A 20,940-nucleotide genomic window follows, 5' to 3' on the forward strand; every position below is an offset into this window, starting at 1 on the left:
CGTTCATAAAGCAAACAGCACCATCAGAGAGCACGGTGCAGAGCAGAGGCTCTCAGTAGCTGATATAAGATTTTAGGTGCATAATAGTTAAAAAATCCCATAAATATTCTCTTCTCGTATTTCCATATATATAGTTAAAGGAATACCGAAAACAAATATTGGTTTTACATCAATTACCTACCCCATTGTACCCTATACTTCTGAGAAAAGTTCTTGAATGCCTCCACAGAGAAACAAACCCAGAGAGAAGTCTTTAAGAACTGCAAGTGAATGGGGCCTGAGTTTTAAAAGCAAAACCACATCAAAACATAACTTTACAAGCTCTCACAAAACTAGGTAAGTAAGACCCAAGTCATAAGCTCAACACTTCCCAAATGCATGCATTTTCACCTAAATATCTAACTCTATAAACACTTCTACATGAATTTTGTCAAATGTGGCTTAAATGTAGTGAATTTATTTAGATTCTTCATCGTTTTATTTTTCTTTTACCATGACGGCATGTCAGAAAGGTTGATTTTGAGGATTTCAAGGCTACACCGTGAGTAATTGGAAAATAAATGATGATTGTGGGAGGTAATTTTTGTTTAATTTGCACATTCAGCATGAATTAGAAACGAGGAAACTATGATAAGCCCTCATCTTTATTCAAGTCATGACGGAGCTACTATTTTACAACTGATATGCACAGGTCTACAGTATGTACAACAACAAATACAGTAGTGGTAGTCAGACTATTGTGTAAATGCACAGACATGTGGATAACAACTGCACACACAAACACACACACACACACACACACACACACACACACACACACACACACACACACACACACACACACACACACACACACACAGCTCAGTCACGCCAAAAAAACATAACATGCTCCTTAGAAATCTTGACACGTGTTGTCAGAAACGCAGCAGGTTCCGTAAAACTGTTCTTCGTCAGAACATTAAAATGAGAGCCTCATATCAAAACATCTAATTTCACTTTTTTAGAAAACAAAAACAGATCAATAAACAAACAGTTCCTTATTTTGATGTCATGGCAAGATGTGACATATAACACTCTACGTTTTCACCACTCATAAACACAGCTCTACTTTTAACAAACGCACACAACGTGTTTTTCGAGGGACAAAGAAGGAGGAGGATCCAGTCCGCTGTTCCAGTAAAATAACGCCTACGTTTAATTAAATCCAGGTTTAAGTCTAGCAACAACAAGTGGACTAAAAGAAGACGACACACAGGACCGACAGAATACATAAAGTCTGGGTGAACAAAAGAGGTGTTTTCTCTGAATAACAACGGTGATGTTGCTGCTGAGCCTCGGAGGACATACAACGGGATTCAAATCCAATGGGACTATAAGTCCTTCCTTTTTCTTTATCCAGCAGGGGAATGGAATCAAAGCACAACATGGTAACATGAACTACATCACCTTTCAAGTACACACATCTCTTATTCTTTTACACAAACCTCAAAGAAAACACATGTCGCTACAGTGTGTGTGTGTGTGTGTGTGTGTGTGTGTGTGTGTGTGTGTGTGTGTGTGTGTGTGTGTGTACTGAAAAACATAGACTCTAGCTGAAAGCAATGATATTAAGTTGAACCAATTTATATTATTGCTGTCAACTAACTTATTACAGTTATGTGAAGTTTGTTGACTTAATACTTTTAATTAAAGTCAACTTTTCAGGTTTTTCGGTGTAGAAGACGGAGAGTAAATGATCAAAAGGAACCACTAGTTTTGTTAACAGGAGCCTGAGGAGCTCACAGAGGGAATAGAAAGCAACCACGGGTTCAGGTAGGCAACCAGACAGGTTTTCAACATTTCTTTAAATATTATAACACAGCAACCGCATCTTTCCAATTCAGTTTAAGCTGATACACTTTCCCCCCCCCCCAAAAAAGCTTTCCTCATAGCGATGCAGCGGTGGAGGCTGCAGGAGTTTGGCTGTTTCACTGGAGGATTTTCTCCCGGGTTTCCGGCAGCTTCAGGGCCACCAGACCCCCGCAGACGAGGGCAACGAAGGCCAGGAAGATGGGAATGATCTTCGTGATGCCGATGAATTTGGCGAAGATGAAGCTGGAGAGGATGGCGGCAATCTTGCAGATCCCATTCAGGATACCGAATGCCGTCCCTCTGCAGAGAGACGGAGGAAGATTAGGACTGAGTGAGGAATTCAGTATGTTTTCAAGTCATAATTTCCCCCCTTGGAAAGATTCGCTATCAGACTCATGAATACAAAAAGATTGTATTGCAAGAAAGGAAAAGTTCTGAGTGTGCAGGACGAAAAGAATCAGGTCCTCATATCAGATGACCTGTTGTCCTTGTCCAGTTGAATGAGACTTTCTTCTAAATTCTCAGCCAGGACCCCACTTTCTTTTAGAATCACTGGTTTAGCTAACAGTCAATTAGCAGAAAACCTTATGGAATGTGTATAAGAGAAAGTACTGGATCTTTTCCCAGTGGGATAGTTGTACTTTACCTTTTGGCGGAGGGGTAGAGCTCCACAGAAATGACCTGTAACCCGTTCCAAGCCGCCACGCTGGTGCCGTAAAAGAGACACTGCCAACATATTACCGCTCCTTGACTGAAACTGAGCAGCAGCAGGAAGGTGCAGGCGGACGACGCCAACATGGAACCACCTGGAAACACAGAGTCAAAGATTAGTAAAAAAAAGGATACAAAAAAATACTACATCTGTTAAGAGTTGCTACTTTCTGTTCCCTCATCTGGAAGTTGTTTGAATGTGTTTTTGGTAAGATGCCTGAAATAAGATCTGTGGTTAACACAAGCTGAATAGATTTTTGTTCTACGACATAAATACATCAGTAAATACCCCACCGGATTTAAAGATGGTGGTTGCTAACAAGTGTCATTAAGACACTTGTTAGCTTAGCGGTGGTGACGTGAAATCATGTGACCGTGCTGTAGTTCCTTTATAGCCCAACATTAGCTCCCTTTAGCTTAGCGGTGGTGACGTGAAGTCATGTGACCGTGCTGTAGTTCCTCTATAGCCCAACATTAGCCTCCTTTAGCTTAGCGGTGGTGACGTGAAGTCATGTGACCGTGCTGTAGTTCCTTTATAGCACAACATTAGCTCCCTTTAGCTTAGCGGTGGTGACGTGAAGTCATGTGACCGTGCTGTAGTTCCTTTATAGCCCAACATTAGCCTCCTTTAGCTTAGCGGTGGTGACGTGAAGTCATGTGACCGTGCTGTAGTTCCTTTATAGCCCAACATTAGCTCCCTTTAGCTTAGCGGTGGTGACGTGAAGTCATGTGACCGTGCTGTAGTTCCTTTATAACCAGACGTTAGCTTTTCACATAACATGACTTTTGCGACAAATATTATTTTCTGCAATATTCCAAAATCCAATCCCTTGCTTTTTACAGAGGGAACCCCTGCAATGCTAACTTCTGTGATGCCGACTAAATTAAGTCGTCGTTGAACTACTCTACATTGTGGTATTTCCACTTCCTGTTGATCTCACCTATAATTCGGATCCTTCCTATCTTGTCCATGAACAAAGCAGAGATGATGTTTCCGGGTAAGACGGCCAAACTCCCCAGGAAGCTGACCATGTAAATGACAATGTCGTTCTCCTCCTGGAAGTTCAGGTGGCAGCCTTTCTTCGGGTGGAGGAAGGTGGTGTTCTCCATCCGGCATTCTTTAAACTTCTCCTTCCAGAGGTCTGCAGAGAACATGGAAATGAGACCATTTTGTGCTGTTAGTTAACTGAGCCTTGGACCCCTAAAGACCTCAGAGGTAAAGTAGTGATGGTACCTGTGTTATAGAAGACGGTGTTTTTGATGGTGCAGTTCTCAAAGAAGGTGTTGGTGGACTTGACATCCTCAAAGTAGCAGTTTTCAAACAGAGAATCCTCAAACTTCACAGACTTAATCTCAATGTTTGCAAACCTGATGGAAAGGAAAATAAATCTCATCAAACAGAAGCCTTACGTGATTTTGAAGAGCAAATATAATAGGAATATATGCAGCATTTGCGAGGGAGGAAGTGTGGGAAACGTACTTGTCGTGGATGTACTCCCCCTCGCGGTGGATCTGGTTGACCAGAGAGAAGTTGAAGTGGAAGCGTTCGACTCGTTCCCGGTGAAACACTCGGACCTTGGACTCGTACTCCTCGTACTGCATGTACTTGATCATATCGGGAAACCACACTCCCAGCCCGTGGTAGCTGAAGCACACAGAAACATATAAATACACGTTCACACTTCTATACTTCAGTAAAAGGAACAAAATCAATATTAATACCTAGATATCATAAAATGAGAAAACTCATTTTGGGATTTGGACATTTTACATCACCAGCGACATTATAAGAACATCCACTTATTTTGCAGAAAATACAGGATTTGAATGCATATCCGCTAGAAGGGGTGTAAATGTATGATATTAGGATATTTTAGCCAACTCTTTAGTGCATATTATATCATATTTGATGTAGTATCGTGGCATATAAGGGTATGAAAATTGACTGTGTTCATTTGCTCATCTACGGTACCACTGATAACTGACACAAGGGATTTAAAACTCAGGATGCTGATTATACCTGAAGGCCAGGCAGAACCAGACGATGAGGAGGAAGAGACCCTGCAGTCTGAGGTCAGGGGCCGACAGGGACATGATGTTAGCCATCACCTGAAACACAGACAGACAGACAGACAGACAGACAGACAGACAGACAGACAGACAGACAGACAGACAGACAGACAGACAGACAGACAGACAGACAGACAGACAGACAGACAGACAGACAGACAGACAGACAGATATGAAAGGTCTGCAGAATCACACGTTCAGTTTAAGTCATGTAAAGACCTACTCTTGATTTGTTATCCCCATAGTTTGAACACTTTGCCCTCCCTCTTTCATGCATAACCCTATTGGGAACCAGTCCCTGACAAAATCGTCAAGACTTCCTTTTCCCACATTGGATAACATTTTTACAAATCATGCTAAAATATCGAGGGGTGGGGGGGGGGGGGGTTTCTTCCAAATGCATTATTGTGAGGTGTGCATTTACATGTGTCTGCATTCAAAATAAGAGGCTAATACCAGAACTAAATGTCGTGTCCCGAAAGACTATATAAGTGCTGTCAGTTGAAGTGGTTTTTGTCCTGTCCTTTTGTTGTCTTGTCCCATGTCTTATTTAGAGAAGTATTTCTCTGTGCTTATGACTGTCTTCCCTGCCCTGATTGTTCCCACCTGTGTCCCCTTACCTTGTGTGTGTATGTATTGTCCTTGCCTTCCCCTGTCCTGTGTCAGTACCTGTTTCATGCAGACACACCGGCGTATGCAACGTCCCTGAACTTAGTTTTATGTCTCCTCGATGGAGTGATTTTCTGTTTTGTTACTGTGTCCACTAAAAGACTTTGCTTCTGACGATCCACTGTGTCCGAGTTGTGCTTTTGGGTTCATGCCTCAGAGTTTGCTCCTTGACACTAAACTGTATGGATTTAGAGGTATTTTTATCCCAAATCCCTCCCTAATCTCGCTTTGAACTGAGCCTGGAAAAGTAGAATTTTTTAGGGCTTTACCACATAAGATGAGGACATTTCCAGCATAATGAAAAGCTCATGTTTACGTAGAGTAGCTGGGGTGACGTGTGTTCTGGGATTAAAAGTAAGTGTTGTAACGCAGGAGCGAAACGCAGACCTGCTGCAGCATGGTCATGTGTCGGACGGTCCAGCGCTGGAAGGCCGTCCCCGTGTCGCTCTGGATCTCGATGAACTCGTCCTCCTCAGTCTGTGGAGTCTTGATGTTGGTCGCCTTCAAAGAGAGAGAGAGAGAGAGAGAGAGATATTAAAAACAGCAATAGGAAAACAACAAAACCCGATCTGTTAAAAGTCTTACAGTGAAGACTCTCTCTGGCTCTCCCTTGGCCTTCCAGTTGGTGTCGTGAACTCGTCTCAGCACCATCCACGCCTCATCGTGTCGAGCCGCCTGCACAAACAAACAGACAATTTTGATCAGGGTTAACATCACTTTTCTTCCCACAAACAGTAAAACCAGTTGAGTAACAATGTTCCCATGAGCTCTGCTGCCTCTTATCAGATGGGAGGTGTGTGAACATGTTGGAGCAGTCACATGCAAACACAATACCACATGTGGTCAGAGGTCTGACATTGTCCTGGAGGAGAAATAGGGGTGGGTGGTGGCGCCTTAGCAGCCTGTCGCTACCTTAGCACAGCAGTGGCATGTTGCTGATGATGACTCAGCATTTTTAACCAATGTTTAACACTGATATATAGTCAAGTTGGCAGTATAGTGAACCCAAAACTTTTGCACAATTAGCATAAATGCATTAATGTGCTCAATAGTTTAAAAAGTCTTGGCCGATTTGGACAATTTTGGAGTGTTTTTGGGGGTGATTTTGAATCAATTTCTGATATTTTCAGGATAGAAAATGGCAGTTTCAACCAGGAAGTGACCATATTTGTAATCCTGTAGGGCTAATTTAGACTATTGGACATAAAAGAGCACAAGATGATTATCTCTACCACTCCAAAATAGTCCAAATCGTCCACGTCCACACTATTGTCCACATACGCTATAATGGTCATTCATGGTTATTAATGCAACTTATGCTAATTGTATGTTTTGCAAATTGCCCAACATACAGTATGCACGTTAGCATCCTGCAGTTTCTATGTGCTGGGGACCCGTACTATACATTTGCATCATGAACCTTTGGGATACTCAACATTTCAAGGTTCACAACTGGACTTGTGCTTGCTGGTAATCTGAACGTATCTTGCATTCAGTGCTTTTATGTCTGGCAGACAATATAACCACTCGTCTTAATCTGGCAGGATTTAATTTGGTGGCATTGGATCTGACCTCCAGGAGGAAACGAGGGCTCTCCGGCATGAAGATGACTCCGACGAGGGCAGCCACCGCAGGGAAGAGACACACGAAGATGAATAATCTCCAACTGTGGATCTGGAACTCCGTCCCGATGGCGAATCCCCAACCTTGAAAACCAGATAAGAGCACGTTAAAGAGGCCATGTTCTGCTTTTCCTGTAGTGTTATGTGGGTTTCAGTGCATGTAAAGGGTCTGCAAACACCTCTATTTGACTACTTTGTTTTCTTCCTGAACAGTGACCATCACTATGTGGGACTGAGAAGAAAACAACTCAACATGTCAAACATTTAAATGCATCCCGGGGAATAAAACCACATCACTGTCTTCAATTTGCTGTCAAGTGGTTGCATGCTTGTGTGACCGTGTGTGTGTGTGTGTGTGTGTGTGTGTGTGTGTGTGTGTGTGTGTGTGTGTGTGTGTGTGTGTGTGTGTGTGTGTGTGTGTGTGTGTGTGTGTGTGTGTGTGTGTGTGTGTGTGTGTGTGTGTGTGTGTTACCATAGTGCGGGATGATTCCCCAGGCGGTGAAGGAGGCGTACAGACCCCCCAGCATCCAGAACATGCAGAGCCAGCTCAGATGTTCTCCACGTTTGTCCATCTGCAGGAACTCCGTGAAGTAGGTGTAAACTATCGGGATGGAGCCGCCAATCCTGGGGGAGGCGAACGCAAGACATTCAAAAAACAACCACTTAATTGTTTGAGGATTTGGTGGATCATTTGCATGGTGCATTTATGTTGAAACGTGGTAGTGACATAGAGGCTCAGTCAACAATTCTGATTGATTTTCTTGTTGTTTGTAGTTTTAGATAAGACTCTACATTGCGTTCCTTTTTTTGGACGGTGCATGTTTGTTTCTTGTAAATGTAATATGCATTGTCCTCTTTATGGTTGTGCAAAACCACCCTTAAGTCAACGTTTATTGGTGAAATTCAGCAATTTCAAATACTGTCGACATCTATTGGTGTTTGACCTATTGGTTAGAATTAAGGCTGTGACTGGTTAGCTCATTGTTCTGTTGACCTTTTTATAAATGTTAAGTCCACACAAATCACACAAAAAACATCCCACTACTTCTGATATCTAGCTACACAGATAATATGGGGGCTATTTGTCTGGTTTTGGAGGGATCGATGAAGAAAAATACATCTCGGAGAGAAATCCCATTCCCTGATTTACAGCAAATACCACTACAGTGTGTTCAACATCAAGACAAGCCTGCTCCCTGAGTTTAGTGAAGACATAAGCCTGGGCGCAGTTTTCAGCAGGTGTGTGTTGATGACCATCATGGGCCTCAGCAACAGTTTTTATTTGTTGTTGTTTTGTCTGGGTACACTCCGGCTGTTGTGATTATCAAAGTGTGTTTGAAGCTAAGTGCAAAATCAATCTGTGCACAGCAACAGTCTCACCCCGAGGTGCTGGCGACAGCAGGAAGTCGGCAATAAAAAACTCACATGAAAAACCAGAGCATTGTTCACTAATTGGTGTGATAATGAGCAGCTCTAATAGAGTAAATACACAGACATCTCCCGGTGTGCAGCATAAGTAAATGTGTTTTATAATGAGGAAAAACAAATTGATTCGGCATCCTCTCTCTACGTCAGATCTTAAATGTCAGGCGTGTTATTTCGGAACAAATATCATCAAATGCAAATATAGGGATGTGCTTTTCCCCCCGTCGAAATGACACAGACTCCACTAAAAGGAAATATAAAATGTGTCGTCTCACCCGAAGCCGGAGCAGATCCTGAAGAAGAGGAAGAAGCCGTAGCCCTGAGCGAAGCAGGACAGGAAGGAGAAGACCAGGTCGATGCTCAGGACGTAGATCAGACACTTCCTCCTGCCCATCTTGTCACACAGACCCCCCCACACCAACGCCCCCACCATCATCGCCACATACACCAGCAGACCTGCAAAAAAACCCACAAATCTCAGCAGGTGGAATTTGAGCTTAAGTTACCAGTGCCAGTGTTGGTAGAAGCTCTCACATCCTTCACTTAGGTAAAAGTACAAATACTATGATCTCAAATAGGCCTTATTGGAAGCGTGAGTGTTCTATAATGATGTCACTATGTTCATAAACTCCCTCTGGAGGGAACAAAGGGATGTGAGCCTCTGCAGACCATTGACATGCACTAAAACACACTATAGGAAAGGGATGACCCCAAAAAGCATATTAAGGCCTGCCTAAAATACTCCAATACAAGTAAGAGTCTTGATTTCAAAGTACAAGTTCAAAAGTATTAGCATTACAATATACTTAAAGTACAAAAAGTACTCATTCTGCACAAAGCCAAAGTACTGAAGTCCAAAGTACATCAAGTATCAAAGTAAAAGCACTCGTTAGGCAGATATGCAGTACAATACTGCATTGTACCATATCAGCAAAAAGTACAACATGGAGTAGAAGTATAAAGTAGCATTAACTGGAGGTACTCAAGTAAAGTACATATCCAAATAGTACTTTGAATAAATGTACTATCCACCACTGGTATTGGCACGCACAGTATACAGTCAGTCCATAGACTCAGACATTGGTAGTGAAAAATGAGTCCTGATTTCCACAAGGGGGCTCCCTTTACCCTCGTATGAACACCGAGGTTTAGAGAAACAACAACGACACTCTCCGGTATTCTCTGAGATGCTCTGATAAACAGAATGCTCATAATGATGTTCGGGGGGGGGGGGGGGGGAAGCAAATAGCGTTCCCAGAAAGCTGAGTCATGAAGGTCTTTGAACGCATCACTTCCACAATATTTACCTTTCAAATCTGACATTTTATTTGTACTGTATTTATCAATGCAATATGGATTTTTAGAGGTGGAGCCTTTCCCAGCATGCACCAGGCAGAAAGTCCACTTTGACATTTAATTCAGTGGTGAAGCAACAGCTTTTAACAGCCTCCCACCGCGCTGCCCATTACTGCGCGAGGAGATAACAATGATTGTGTTCTTCCGTTTTCACCGGGAGAGTGGGGATTTAAAACCTACAACCTGGGCCTCCTCTTCACCGTGTTGTTTTAAATCTTGAGACGCATACCTCCTGCCTGCTCCGTGGTTTTACTACACACAGCCCTAATTACAGCGGGAATAAGCTGCTTAACGGCACGTAGAGCCATCGTGTTCACCTTCCCTGTGGATTACTCGACTATCCAAACGCTCCACACGCCAAGCCGCAAAAACCCGAACGAGAGAACGATAAGAACACCTGGAGATATAGAGTCAGTGCTAACATGTCACCTCATATCTCGGCCGAGTTGTTGCTTGAAGCAGTGTGCATGCTTTAAGGTGCATACATGGACAGTTTGACAGGATGGCCTTGTGATTGGACAGCCTGTCCTTCAGGTGGAGGCCCGGGATCAAACCCCTGCAGCAACGAGCCGCCATGCACCTGCTAGAGTGTCCTTGAGAGCAGGGAAGACACTGAATCCCTCGAGGGGGAATAGGAATCCTCCGTTTCTTGCATTATTAAAAGTGAAAGCATCGTAAGCGGACATCTAGATAAAGAGACAATGACTCTACTCCAGGGAGAATAAATAACTGCAGACACTGTCCTTCCACAAAAACACAAATCAAAACGAATGAGGCGTTTCAGTCCGTATAGATGACTGAGTTTTATGAACACTGAGCAATGCACAGTTTAATCCAACAGAGCTCGATGACACTGAAAAGCATTTCATCAAAACTCTCCTTCTGCTTTTCTCTGATCGTCTTAGAAAGTATTGAGTGAATTAGAAGCAAGTCAATGAGTTTCAAATGTTGGTCTGCACCCTGTTGGATCCAGCTGTTCGTAAATTCACAATCAAGACACTTATTCTGAATGTTGTTACGTTATCAGTGGATATTCTGACTATTCTGATTCGTCACAACTGCTTCTTAGATACAAAGAATAGAATACTTACTTTATTGATCCCAATCTTATTCTTTCTATACCTTTTAGAGCAAAATTGAATCTAAAAAACACCACAGAACTCAATGAAACTCAACATGTTGGACAGGTTTAGGTAGCAAAAAGTTCTTGGTTCTGAATAGGGAAAGTGGTTCAGCTAACTGAGGGAGCGTGAAATGTAGAATTGGACACACAGACGCCAACACTGACCTCCCGTCTGAAGTTTGGAGTCCATTACTTCACCCATGACCTCCACCTACCATTGAGTTTTCGCTCTTTAAACTTCATGAACTCACTTCTGTCCTGGCTCTTATCATGACTACAGTAGCTAGGAGTGCATTCTTACACTAAATCTACGACGTTCCGCTGATAATGCTCATTTCATTGGCCGTTAGCATTCACACCGGAAGACTAGTTCAAACTTAGATGCTTAACAATTGGAAATGTTACTGAAGAAACACACTCCTCAATGTCAGTTTCGGTCATTTATTGACAAGGATGACGACACCATGAATGAGTGGACGAACGTCTCAACTCGAGGCGGAGTGAATGAACAATGTTTGAACTAAAATGGCCGCTCGGAACTCCCGGGTCAGAGCACGGCATAACCGGGCAGCGACAGCAGTGACACTGCCCTCTAGTGGCCGGCGATAGACTCTTCAGTTACACATCACTAAATAATAATAGTTTGCAATGCTCTCACATGAAGATGTAGACGTAGTATTCCTGACCAGGCGAAGCTAACTGTAGCTACCTATGCTAGCTAGCTAATGTGATATACATGTGACGTTATAGTTGATAAAAAGTATATTTTAAACATTTCTAAATTACATTCAACAAAAATGACACAAACACATTATAAAATGACAAAATATTGCGCCGATAAAGTGACACTAAGTTCTCATTTGATGTTGGTTACCACATTGTCCAGCAGTGGCTCCGTAAGTAGGGGCTTGGACTGGGAATCGTAGGGTCGCCGGTTCAAGTCCCCGAACAGACTTGAAATATGGAAAGTGGACTGCTACTTGGAGAGGTCCCAGTTCACCTACTGTGCAAGGCACCGGACACCTCCAATCCCCCCTCCCCATTGCTCCCCGGGCGCTGCACAATAACAATGTCATAGTGTGACAAATAAAGAGGGTTTCATCCTTCGATTCTATGTCTATTACCAACTCAATCACTACCTCCAAGTGCTATTGATGGAAGGTAGAGCCAGTGATGCTAAAGCTAATGTTGTTAACATGTTACTCGTTGATTGCTTCTCATTAAACAACATTACAGACATTATGACACCAGATTTACACATTCCTTATAAGGCAACCCCATTTAGTCAATCACCATTTGAAACTAAACAAGTTTTACAAAGACTTCGGCAGAACTTCACTTTGACCTACAAACAAACACCACCACAAACAAATCCAGAGAAATAAGTCTTGATACACGAGAAGTTATGTATTTTTTTACATGTCATGCAACAGTAAGAGCAATTTGTTTGGAGTTAATTAAAGAAGGCATACATTTGTATAAGTAGGGAAGCTCTCCTTGGTTAACGCAGTAAAATAAAATCTCTACCATCCTTTAAAAAGTCAAAGATTCAACTAAAAACTAAACTGGACATCTTATTTGATTCGCTTCATGTTAAACACCAAATCTATGCAGCCTATCCTTTTAATTGAAGCAGGAAAACATCATAAAACCATCTTATAATTAATGCATAACGTTTTTAATTGCCGGTTTAACCGTTTCTTTGAGACATCTCGTTAAATATCTGCAGCCTGATATTTAAAGACTGCCTGACAGCCTGTGCTTCGTCCCCAGAGTCTCCCACTATACGCCTCTTTTATTTTCCACCTGAAGGATGAAATTAAACCACCTTTAAGGGTAAGGGACACCCACAATTCCTCCACTTTTTAACAAAAGTTTTGGGAGTCTATCGGCTTCCCGAGACTGAGAATAAGATTGAAACATTTCTGCTCCGGTGAGTCTGCTGAACGGAGCATGAGCGTGAATCAAAAAGGATCATTCTGCAGATCTACTTCATATTCTCAGCCAACGATCAGGGCTCCCCTCCCCGCTCTGCACAGACACAGCGCAGCCTGTCAGAGGCCCGGAGCGTGTCTGACAGCGCTGCAGGCCACCCGGCTCTCTGACTTCTGCAACATGCTCCACATTAGCCCGGGAACACACACCCAATACAATCACCGCCGGGATCCTCATCAATCTCTCGCAAAGCCTCGTCCCAGGAGCCCGTTGTTACGATGAAATGAGCGATGTGCAATCTGCCACGGCGCCTGGCTACACACGAAGCCTGGGAAATAAGGTGAGGGGCTTTAATTTGCAGCATGGGTGTCTGCACAGAAAGTCAGGAGCTTTCAAAGTGCATTTCCCAGTAAGTTGACTCCACGCTGCATACAGATGTGAGTGTTTACTGCTGGAGGAGCCATGAGACTATTGTGTGATCGCAACGGGTGGGTTTGTCTGGGTCACATGGGTATGGGTGGCACTCGATCCCCTTTTGAAGAGAGGGTTAGGGGGTCGCTGTCCTTTTTAGTTGTCTGCAAACGTTTCGATTGCTTGGGTTATCAATTCAATTCCTTTGTCCATCTTTTAATAAGTTGATAATCCAATGTTTTCGTTAAATTACCTTTTATTTCAAACCAATTTAGACCCAACCTCAGCCTCTCAGCGACTTTGTTTGTTTCCTAAAGTTGCTATTACTTTTTTATGGTTTACACAATATACTCAATATTTGTAGTATGTTAAAAGCAGCTGTTCATTTCTGTCTGGTATTTAACATTTTTAAACAATTGTGCCTTAAGTCAACTTCCAGACGGTTGTGGTACCATCTCCAAAGCTCACTATCCAGTGACTCAATATGCTGGTTCCACAATGGACCCTCTTTTAGGATTTGCATTGTTGGGTATGTTCAACATTTTCGCATTTGCTCAAAAAAGAGCCAAGCTTTTTCGCATAGTTTGTTCCAGGGTTCGGGGGATATCACGTCTCTGATAGGGTTTTTCATCTCTGGGTAAAGATTTGAGCTCTTAATTAGATTAATTAGAGTTACCTCAAAATCCAGAGTGAAATATAGCAGACACTTTTGAATAGATAGTTGTGGAAATTGTGTTCAGACATTCATGGCACAGAGAGGATGAAGCAAAACCTTGGCTATCCCCTGAATGGTCCCTTAGCACCATCATGCGTTTAAGACTTTTGGCTTAGAGTGACATTTCTTAACTATCGGATGGACTACACATGAGTTTGAAATACAACAATGTCATCTTTGACCTTACGTCTTACACCGTCATCAGTTAGAATTTCGACCGGCCCACTCCTCTACTTAGGTTTATAACTTCCAAACTCTTAAGGAGTACTTTGTGTCTGGTTATTATAAGCAAGTATGAGCATGCTAACAAGCTAAACTAAGATAATGAAACATGTTCATACCTGATTAACACTTTGCTAGCATGCTTACGTTAGCTTTTAGCTCAAAGCACGGCTGAGGACAGGTTAGGGATAACTGTAGACTCCTAATTCACTGCCACACCCACAGAAACATTTCTGGTTGAAATGAACAGTCTTTCTCTCTTTTTCCCCCGCCCCTCTCTTTGCCGTCACTTACCAAGCATTCCTTTGTCCGAGTTGGATAGGCACATGTCCTTCTCAGCACTGGGCAGCACAAAGCCCACCACGAAGCCGTCCACTCCGTCAGCCATCAGCGCCAGGCCCAGCACGGCGAACAGCATCCACTGGAAGCGTCCGTGGCCGCAGTCCTCCATCAGGGTCTCGTACTGCTCCGGCAGGTTGTCCTCCTCCTCTCCTGCTGGGCAGCCTGACGGGCTTTCCTCCTGGCCTCCAAACGAGCCGCCCGCCGAGCCTCCTTGATCTCGTCGGGATGGGGAACCCCCTGGTACTCGCCCTCGTACATCTGCTCGTCGTCGTCTGCGCCCTCGGTGGCATCGCTGCGAGCGTCCTCTTCCTGCGGAGGGTAGTCCGCCTGGTAAGGGTAGCCATCTGGACCTCCTCCCTCCTGGGTGTAGGTGTACTCTCCACCTTCTGTCCCCTGCTGGGTCACATTGTTGTGATAGGGGTCATCCATGGTTCCTGCTTGGTGTTAGCAAAGCAGGACTGACTTTGCCCGGTAGCCGTGGTACTCTAAGAAAAGCTCAAGTTGTAACCTATAATGGCATAATCCTCCCAAGGAGCCGTAAATTCCTCTCAGTGCTGCTGCAGGTGCGATCTTCTGTGGAGTGTAAGTCTCGGCGTTAAGTCCTCAACGGCTGAAAGACTTTTACCTTCGTTGGTGTGCGCAGTGCTGCATGCTGAACCTGAAACACAATGCACATCACAGATGATCTGTCAGCAGCAAAGAAGAAATCACTTGTAGAGCAGAGACATCACCATGCAACAGTGTCCTTCGGGACAGAAGTCCTAATCACTGTCTCAACAGGATTCACAACAAAGCATTAGGAGTGTTGTTATGACCTTTGACCTTTATCCAAATCCTCTAATATATAGACAAATATGGAAAGGATTTGCCTTAAAGATGTTGTGCAATTTCAGATGAGCAACACATGCTCTATTGCTTTTCACTTCGGTTCATCAGCTTTTTGCTTCCTAACTTTACTTCTCTATACTAACATCCAATCCATTGAATGATGTATATAAACTCTTGTTAAGGACTTTAGGTCAAACATAAAAGCAGATTAGTATTTAAATCAGAAATTCAAAGGGTCATTATACAGGAAAAAGCCGCCCAGGACTCCCAGCATGCCTTGCAGGCTGCGTGTCCTTCCCCACCACCAGATAATCTCATTGTCTCTACGCTCAGATGCTGTGACGCCATTTTGATCCGTCACACAGCGCTGCTGCTGCAAAGACACGTTCAGATCTGTCTTTATTTGCATGGTGACCAGAGGCAGGGACGACAATAACACAAATGACTTTGCACATTAGGAACATTGCGGGCTGCTCTGCTAACACGATTAGATGATTACACGCTGATGTCAGTCTTACAAATCAAACCGTTGTTGGCCTGAGGCCGGGGCTTCTGTTTTATACAGATTGCAAAAGGTGACGTATTGAGGGAAAAGTTCTGTGAAGCTGCACAGAGGCCAAACACTGAGCACAGTTCATGAGGAATGAGTAAGACTGTATAACTGTAGAGCAGCACCAACCTTCAGTTAACCTTCATGTGTCCAATCCGGTGCAGCTGTGTATGTTTGAATTCACTTGTCAACTCCTCTACAACTACAGTCCCTGCTAAAGGCACCTTGACAGTTAGCTTATGAGCTAGCCATGCAGCTTTTACCACAGAAATGATTGTTGGGCAACATTAGGCGTGGCAGTTGCTTAAAAACGCCTTTTAATTTCCTCATTTTAAACCTTTGTGTTGCTTTTCTAATATTGTCCTCTTTTTTACTATTTTAATTATCATTATATTTTGTATGTATTGTTGTGTCTGCCTTCGTAGATATATTGTCAATATATTTGTATATTTTATTTTATACTGGTGTATTTTTTTATGCTGTACAAAAATCTGTAGGAATGTTTTGAACGTTTTTGACCTAAAAAATGCTTCTAATGGCAAACCCTAAAAATGGTACTTAGGGTAACAATATGAAATCCTTTATCCACGCCTCAGCTGGGGATTAAAAGTAGTCGCACATTGAGGAAGAGAAATCAAATGAGCAGATCAGTAATGCCAACAATCTCTAATTTAAAGTTTGCTAATCCAAGAATCCAAGCTAACATTAGCCTTCATAAGCTAATGGTCGCCCAACCAACCATAATATTTGTTATCACCACATTTGATTGATGAAAACTATTTTTAATACCTTGCCAAACTTGTTGTGGACGTATACTGAAGGATATGATCCTATTTGGTTCTGGTTATTGTATTTCACATCTATTTAAATATGAATGTGAATGCAAACTAGTTGCTTTTATGGCACCTAACCCTAACCCTCGTTAATGAAAACACATGCATAATATTTTCAGTAAAATTAAAAGTGCAGCACAGCGGATAACTTTGTCTTTGTGATAAAACGACTGATTTAATCCCTATTTTACATATCAGAACACCCAGATTATCTCTAAAGGACCAAAATATTTGCAAAAATGAACATTTTATGAGTTATACAGAGGTAATGGGTTAAAGTGTAACGATTATTTTTCAGGTTTTTTTGTGACATTAATATTACTTACTCAACCCAGAAACCACCGTATTCTTATCATCTGACAAATGCATGCTTGGTTTGGGCTGGTGTGTGCTGGTTTGGAGCTGCGATGACGAACGCAGTAATTTAATCCAGATTAAAGACTGCAGATTTTTTTTTTCATTTTGCCCTTGTTGCCTCACATTATTGTTTCACCACGAGTCGCAGAGGCGGCCGGCGCTGGATTACTGAGGTTGCTTTTGATGCACTGAACTGTATTTGTATGTATATTTATGGAATCCCAGATATATGCATTGATTTGTTTTGTTGCCTGGAGAGTTATAATCACAATCGCAGTCTCACAATCATCCGAGCATGTTTCCATTTTTCCTTCACTAACATGAATAATGCATGGGTGATTCAGGAGAGAGAGTGAGAGGGTGGATGCTCGTTCTGCCTTCATCATCCTGCTGCTGCAGCACCTTTACTCACACAGCTGGTGCTTACATAACACTTCCTCCACTCCCCTCCTCCCCCCTCTCCCCTCTCCTCTCATTTATTGATCTTTGTTTATAATTCACATGTCAAATCAGCATTTATGGCCGTGCAGAGTTTGAATAGGTCATGATCTGCCTCCTTGAGAGTGTTTCCCCCGAGTTTAAAAGTCAGAGAGCTCCTTTGATTCATGAAAATCAATGGGAGTCTGAGTTTTAACAGGAAGCAGATAGGTCACTCTGTAATTTACAGAAAATATATCTCAATTTCACAAGTGACCTTTCAACGTTTGGATCATTTATTAGTTGGAACGAGCCAAACTCTGTCTTCATGGCTTCCTGAGTTTCTGTATATTGTTGTACCGAGCAGTAACTATGATGACTTTAGAAGTAAAGCTGGGGTCAGCTTGCCTCATTTATACATTCACCTGGACTTCTCTCATGCCTTCCCATCAGTAGTTAGCGTTTTGGAAGAGGTGTTTATTTATTCACAATTTCCCCCCATATTTGCAAATTGAGGGACTCAGATGTAAGATGTAATTAACTGTGCAGAATGTTTGATTAATTATGTATCACATTCAAGGTTGAATATACAACCTCAGAAGTGCTATGCATGCAATTGCATTTTGCATTTTTCCTGCTTATATATTTTATTTGCATGACATGTTTGAATCAGACCCTCCCACCTGCACACCTATTATCTTCCTCTCGATCTGCTTTTATTCAGGATTTTCTAGACTGTTTTAAACTTGGAACTGAACCAAGGGAGTTGATTTAAACGAAAAAAGATCTTAACCTGACAATTCATTCATTCATGTGTAAAGGGCAAATAATGCAGTTTGTTGTTTGCTTGCAAATTAGCCAAATTGCACATGTCGTCATCAGCGTAACTGCATATCCTGATTTCTGTTTGTCCTAGTACAAATATGGCTGATGATCAGGGTTTTACCAAGCATCAGGGTTAGATTGGCTCTGAAGTCAGATGCATTACAAACAACATATACTGTTTATTTTTCTTTTTAAAACCTCTTTTAGCTTTGATCTACAACAAGAGTTAAACCCTCAACTGTCAAAGCAGTGGGTTCACATTAATCTCAACTCCTCCGTGACCTTAACGAGGTCAAAAGACCGTCTTTCCAGATTTCTGGGCGACTACCTGTCCGCTCAACTGTCAGCAACACATCTATGAGTTAAATATTGTCCCCAGGTTTGTTACAAAGCAAAAGCAGCCCTTCTGGGCCTTATCATATATGTAACTTGTTATTTGAAGGGGAATACATTAGCTCGCACATATGCTACGTTGAATAAATCCTGATTACGGGGACTTTAGATTCCTCTTACGTGCAATTGAAGACAATACACTGGTTTTAAAGTATAGTGTTTCCTACATATTTCTACACATCAGCTGTAGTAAGAAGCAAAGGGTTTGATAAAAGGTGAAATGGGTAGAAAGCAACACATTTTACGTCAAAAATACCATTGATTCGATGACTGTAACCTCTCTTTTTTTAAGTATAGTTTTTTTGCATGCCTTCTAATCATGATGGATTAATAAGAACTACAGCTACACCTTCAAGGTGTTGCAAAAAAACCAAATGATGGCACTGAAAGTATATTTCCAGCCTATTTCTTTCTGACATCCTCCCTAAATTGAGCAAACGGAGCAAACATTTAGGAAACAATTAAGTTTTGTCTTACCAGAGTTGGCATTCCCTTTAGATGAAAATGACTTCTGAGCAATCATTTAAATAATTGCTAACGTCCAAGTAGCATTTTCAAATGTCCATGTCAGTTTATCCTAAGGCCGTGCTGCAGCCAACGCTGAGGGATTAGGATCCAACATCACGATCCCCCACAACCTGCCCCCATCCCCGCCCCTGCCCCCTCACCAGGGCTCATCCCCACCGGAAACTCCCCGGAACCAACCCCCCCCACCTCTGGGACCCATTGGTACAGTCCGTCAGTGTAAAGAGCAACAGGCTACAGTGACAATACAAACTGTGGAGACTCACTGCAGGACTTTTAGAGATATCCCAATGTCCAAGCCGAGGCCTTTAACTGCCTGAGTGTTAGACGATGCATAGGCTTAAGAATTATGGAAACAAAACTGGGACAGTTTTTACCTTACAGTGTACATCAGAAGTCTATATCACCATGATGTCACTCATTGGTTTATGGACTACTGTTTTGAACCCTTAAATGTGGACTTTTTGGCCTTGGTTTGGCCGTCGTCATCTTGGTTTCTGCAACCAGAGGTTAATTGGCAGGATGGAGCAAAGTAAAACCAAACGATGAACTTGTTCCAATGAAAATGTACGAATAGTTAAAGGGTTAAAGTTGAAAGACCAGTACGTAGCGTAACCAGAAAGGAATACATATTTACTAAGGTAATAAATCAAGTTTAAGGTTGAGTAATTGTATCATAGACTTTGACTTATTTTTGCAACCTGAGAGGACGCAACCTGCTGGATAGATATTACAAGTTCAAGGCATTTATACATTGGTTTGACTTTTCAAAACCTGGGAGTCGCCTGTTCTTAATGTCATAGCGCTATGAATTGTGGGTAATTCCCTCAAGAAGAGTCTTCAGAAATACAAATCGCAAAGGGTGAAACATTTCAGCAAAATGTGAACCAACCAGACGTGAGGCTTTGAATGTGGACGGTTGAATAGAGCGATGTATATTAAAAGACTTGAATCTGAGCCGTAAGTGATCTGCAGTTGCTTCCAAGAGACCTCCAGGAGTGTGCATGTCTCGGTTTTTACTACACCGGGATGAGCCCTTCTGTCCTATAAGTAGAAGAGCTCACCCTTGCTACGGCTGCATGTTGTGCCAAAGTGTCCTTGAGTGAGACATCGACTCTCTGTAGCCGCTCATCCATCCTCAGACTCCAAATAAGCATATCAGCAGAAAAGAAAAAATGCTGAAATATGACTCTTCCCTTGAAGCAGGAAGGACGGCCCGGTGGTTTTTGTTTTGTGTGGTGTGCATGAGTGCAGAGGTGATAATGGATGTGTGGCACCTACCCCTGGAGATGGATAATCACAGCTCTCCCGCACCACTCATCATTCCTGTGGTTTACATACAGAAAATATACGCAACCAGTGGAGAGCAGGGAGCCACAGCTACAGTCGGAGGATGGATGCCCTGCTATTCCCAAATGATGGTATATAATAACACCGGAAATACTTTTAATATATGGTGCTTAGTTCCAGGAGGCCTCTACTGTCTGCAGCCGGCCGACATTTCTTTAAGTTGTTTGTTTTTAATGTCTTGCTCAAGCTAATACATCAATGCAAGCTATCCAATCATCATATCGACCCTTAAGTACATTTTATTTCCTACTCTTTACCTAAAACAAAGATCTGCACAACCTATCGAACACTGGTGGTATCATTAACCGATGCATCTTGCATTAAGTACAAAGGGGAATTGATTAGTTGTTATTTGACTGCTGCTAGCTTAGACCGCACCTTAAAGAGTCATACTTGGTTATGTAAAGCTC

The 20,940-nt window shown here is 42.5% G+C and overlaps 1 protein-coding gene across 1 annotated transcript; it reads right to left on the bottom strand.

Annotated features, from left to right (window-relative positions):
- Positions 1–545: 545 nt before the first annotated feature.
- Positions 546–19,289, bottom strand: sv2ba (synaptic vesicle glycoprotein 2Ba). Its single transcript, XM_063880630.1, is given in 14 exon segments — positions 546–2,151; positions 2,498–2,657; positions 3,504–3,704; positions 3,797–3,930; positions 4,043–4,207; positions 4,583–4,671; positions 5,689–5,802; positions 5,887–5,976; positions 6,874–7,007; positions 7,396–7,547; positions 8,624–8,804; positions 14,405–14,599; positions 14,602–15,110; positions 19,133–19,289. Coding segments are annotated over 13 exon segments (2,079 nt in total). The 5' UTR covers positions 14,882–15,110; positions 19,133–19,289; the 3' UTR covers positions 546–1,967.
- Between the last annotated feature and the right edge of the window lie 1,651 nt (positions 19,290–20,940).

This window comes from Eleginops maclovinus, chromosome 4 (genome assembly GCF_036324505.1).
Source record: "Eleginops maclovinus isolate JMC-PN-2008 ecotype Puerto Natales chromosome 4, JC_Emac_rtc_rv5, whole genome shotgun sequence".
Lineage (NCBI taxonomy): Eukaryota > Metazoa > Chordata > Actinopteri > Perciformes > Eleginopidae > Eleginops > Eleginops maclovinus.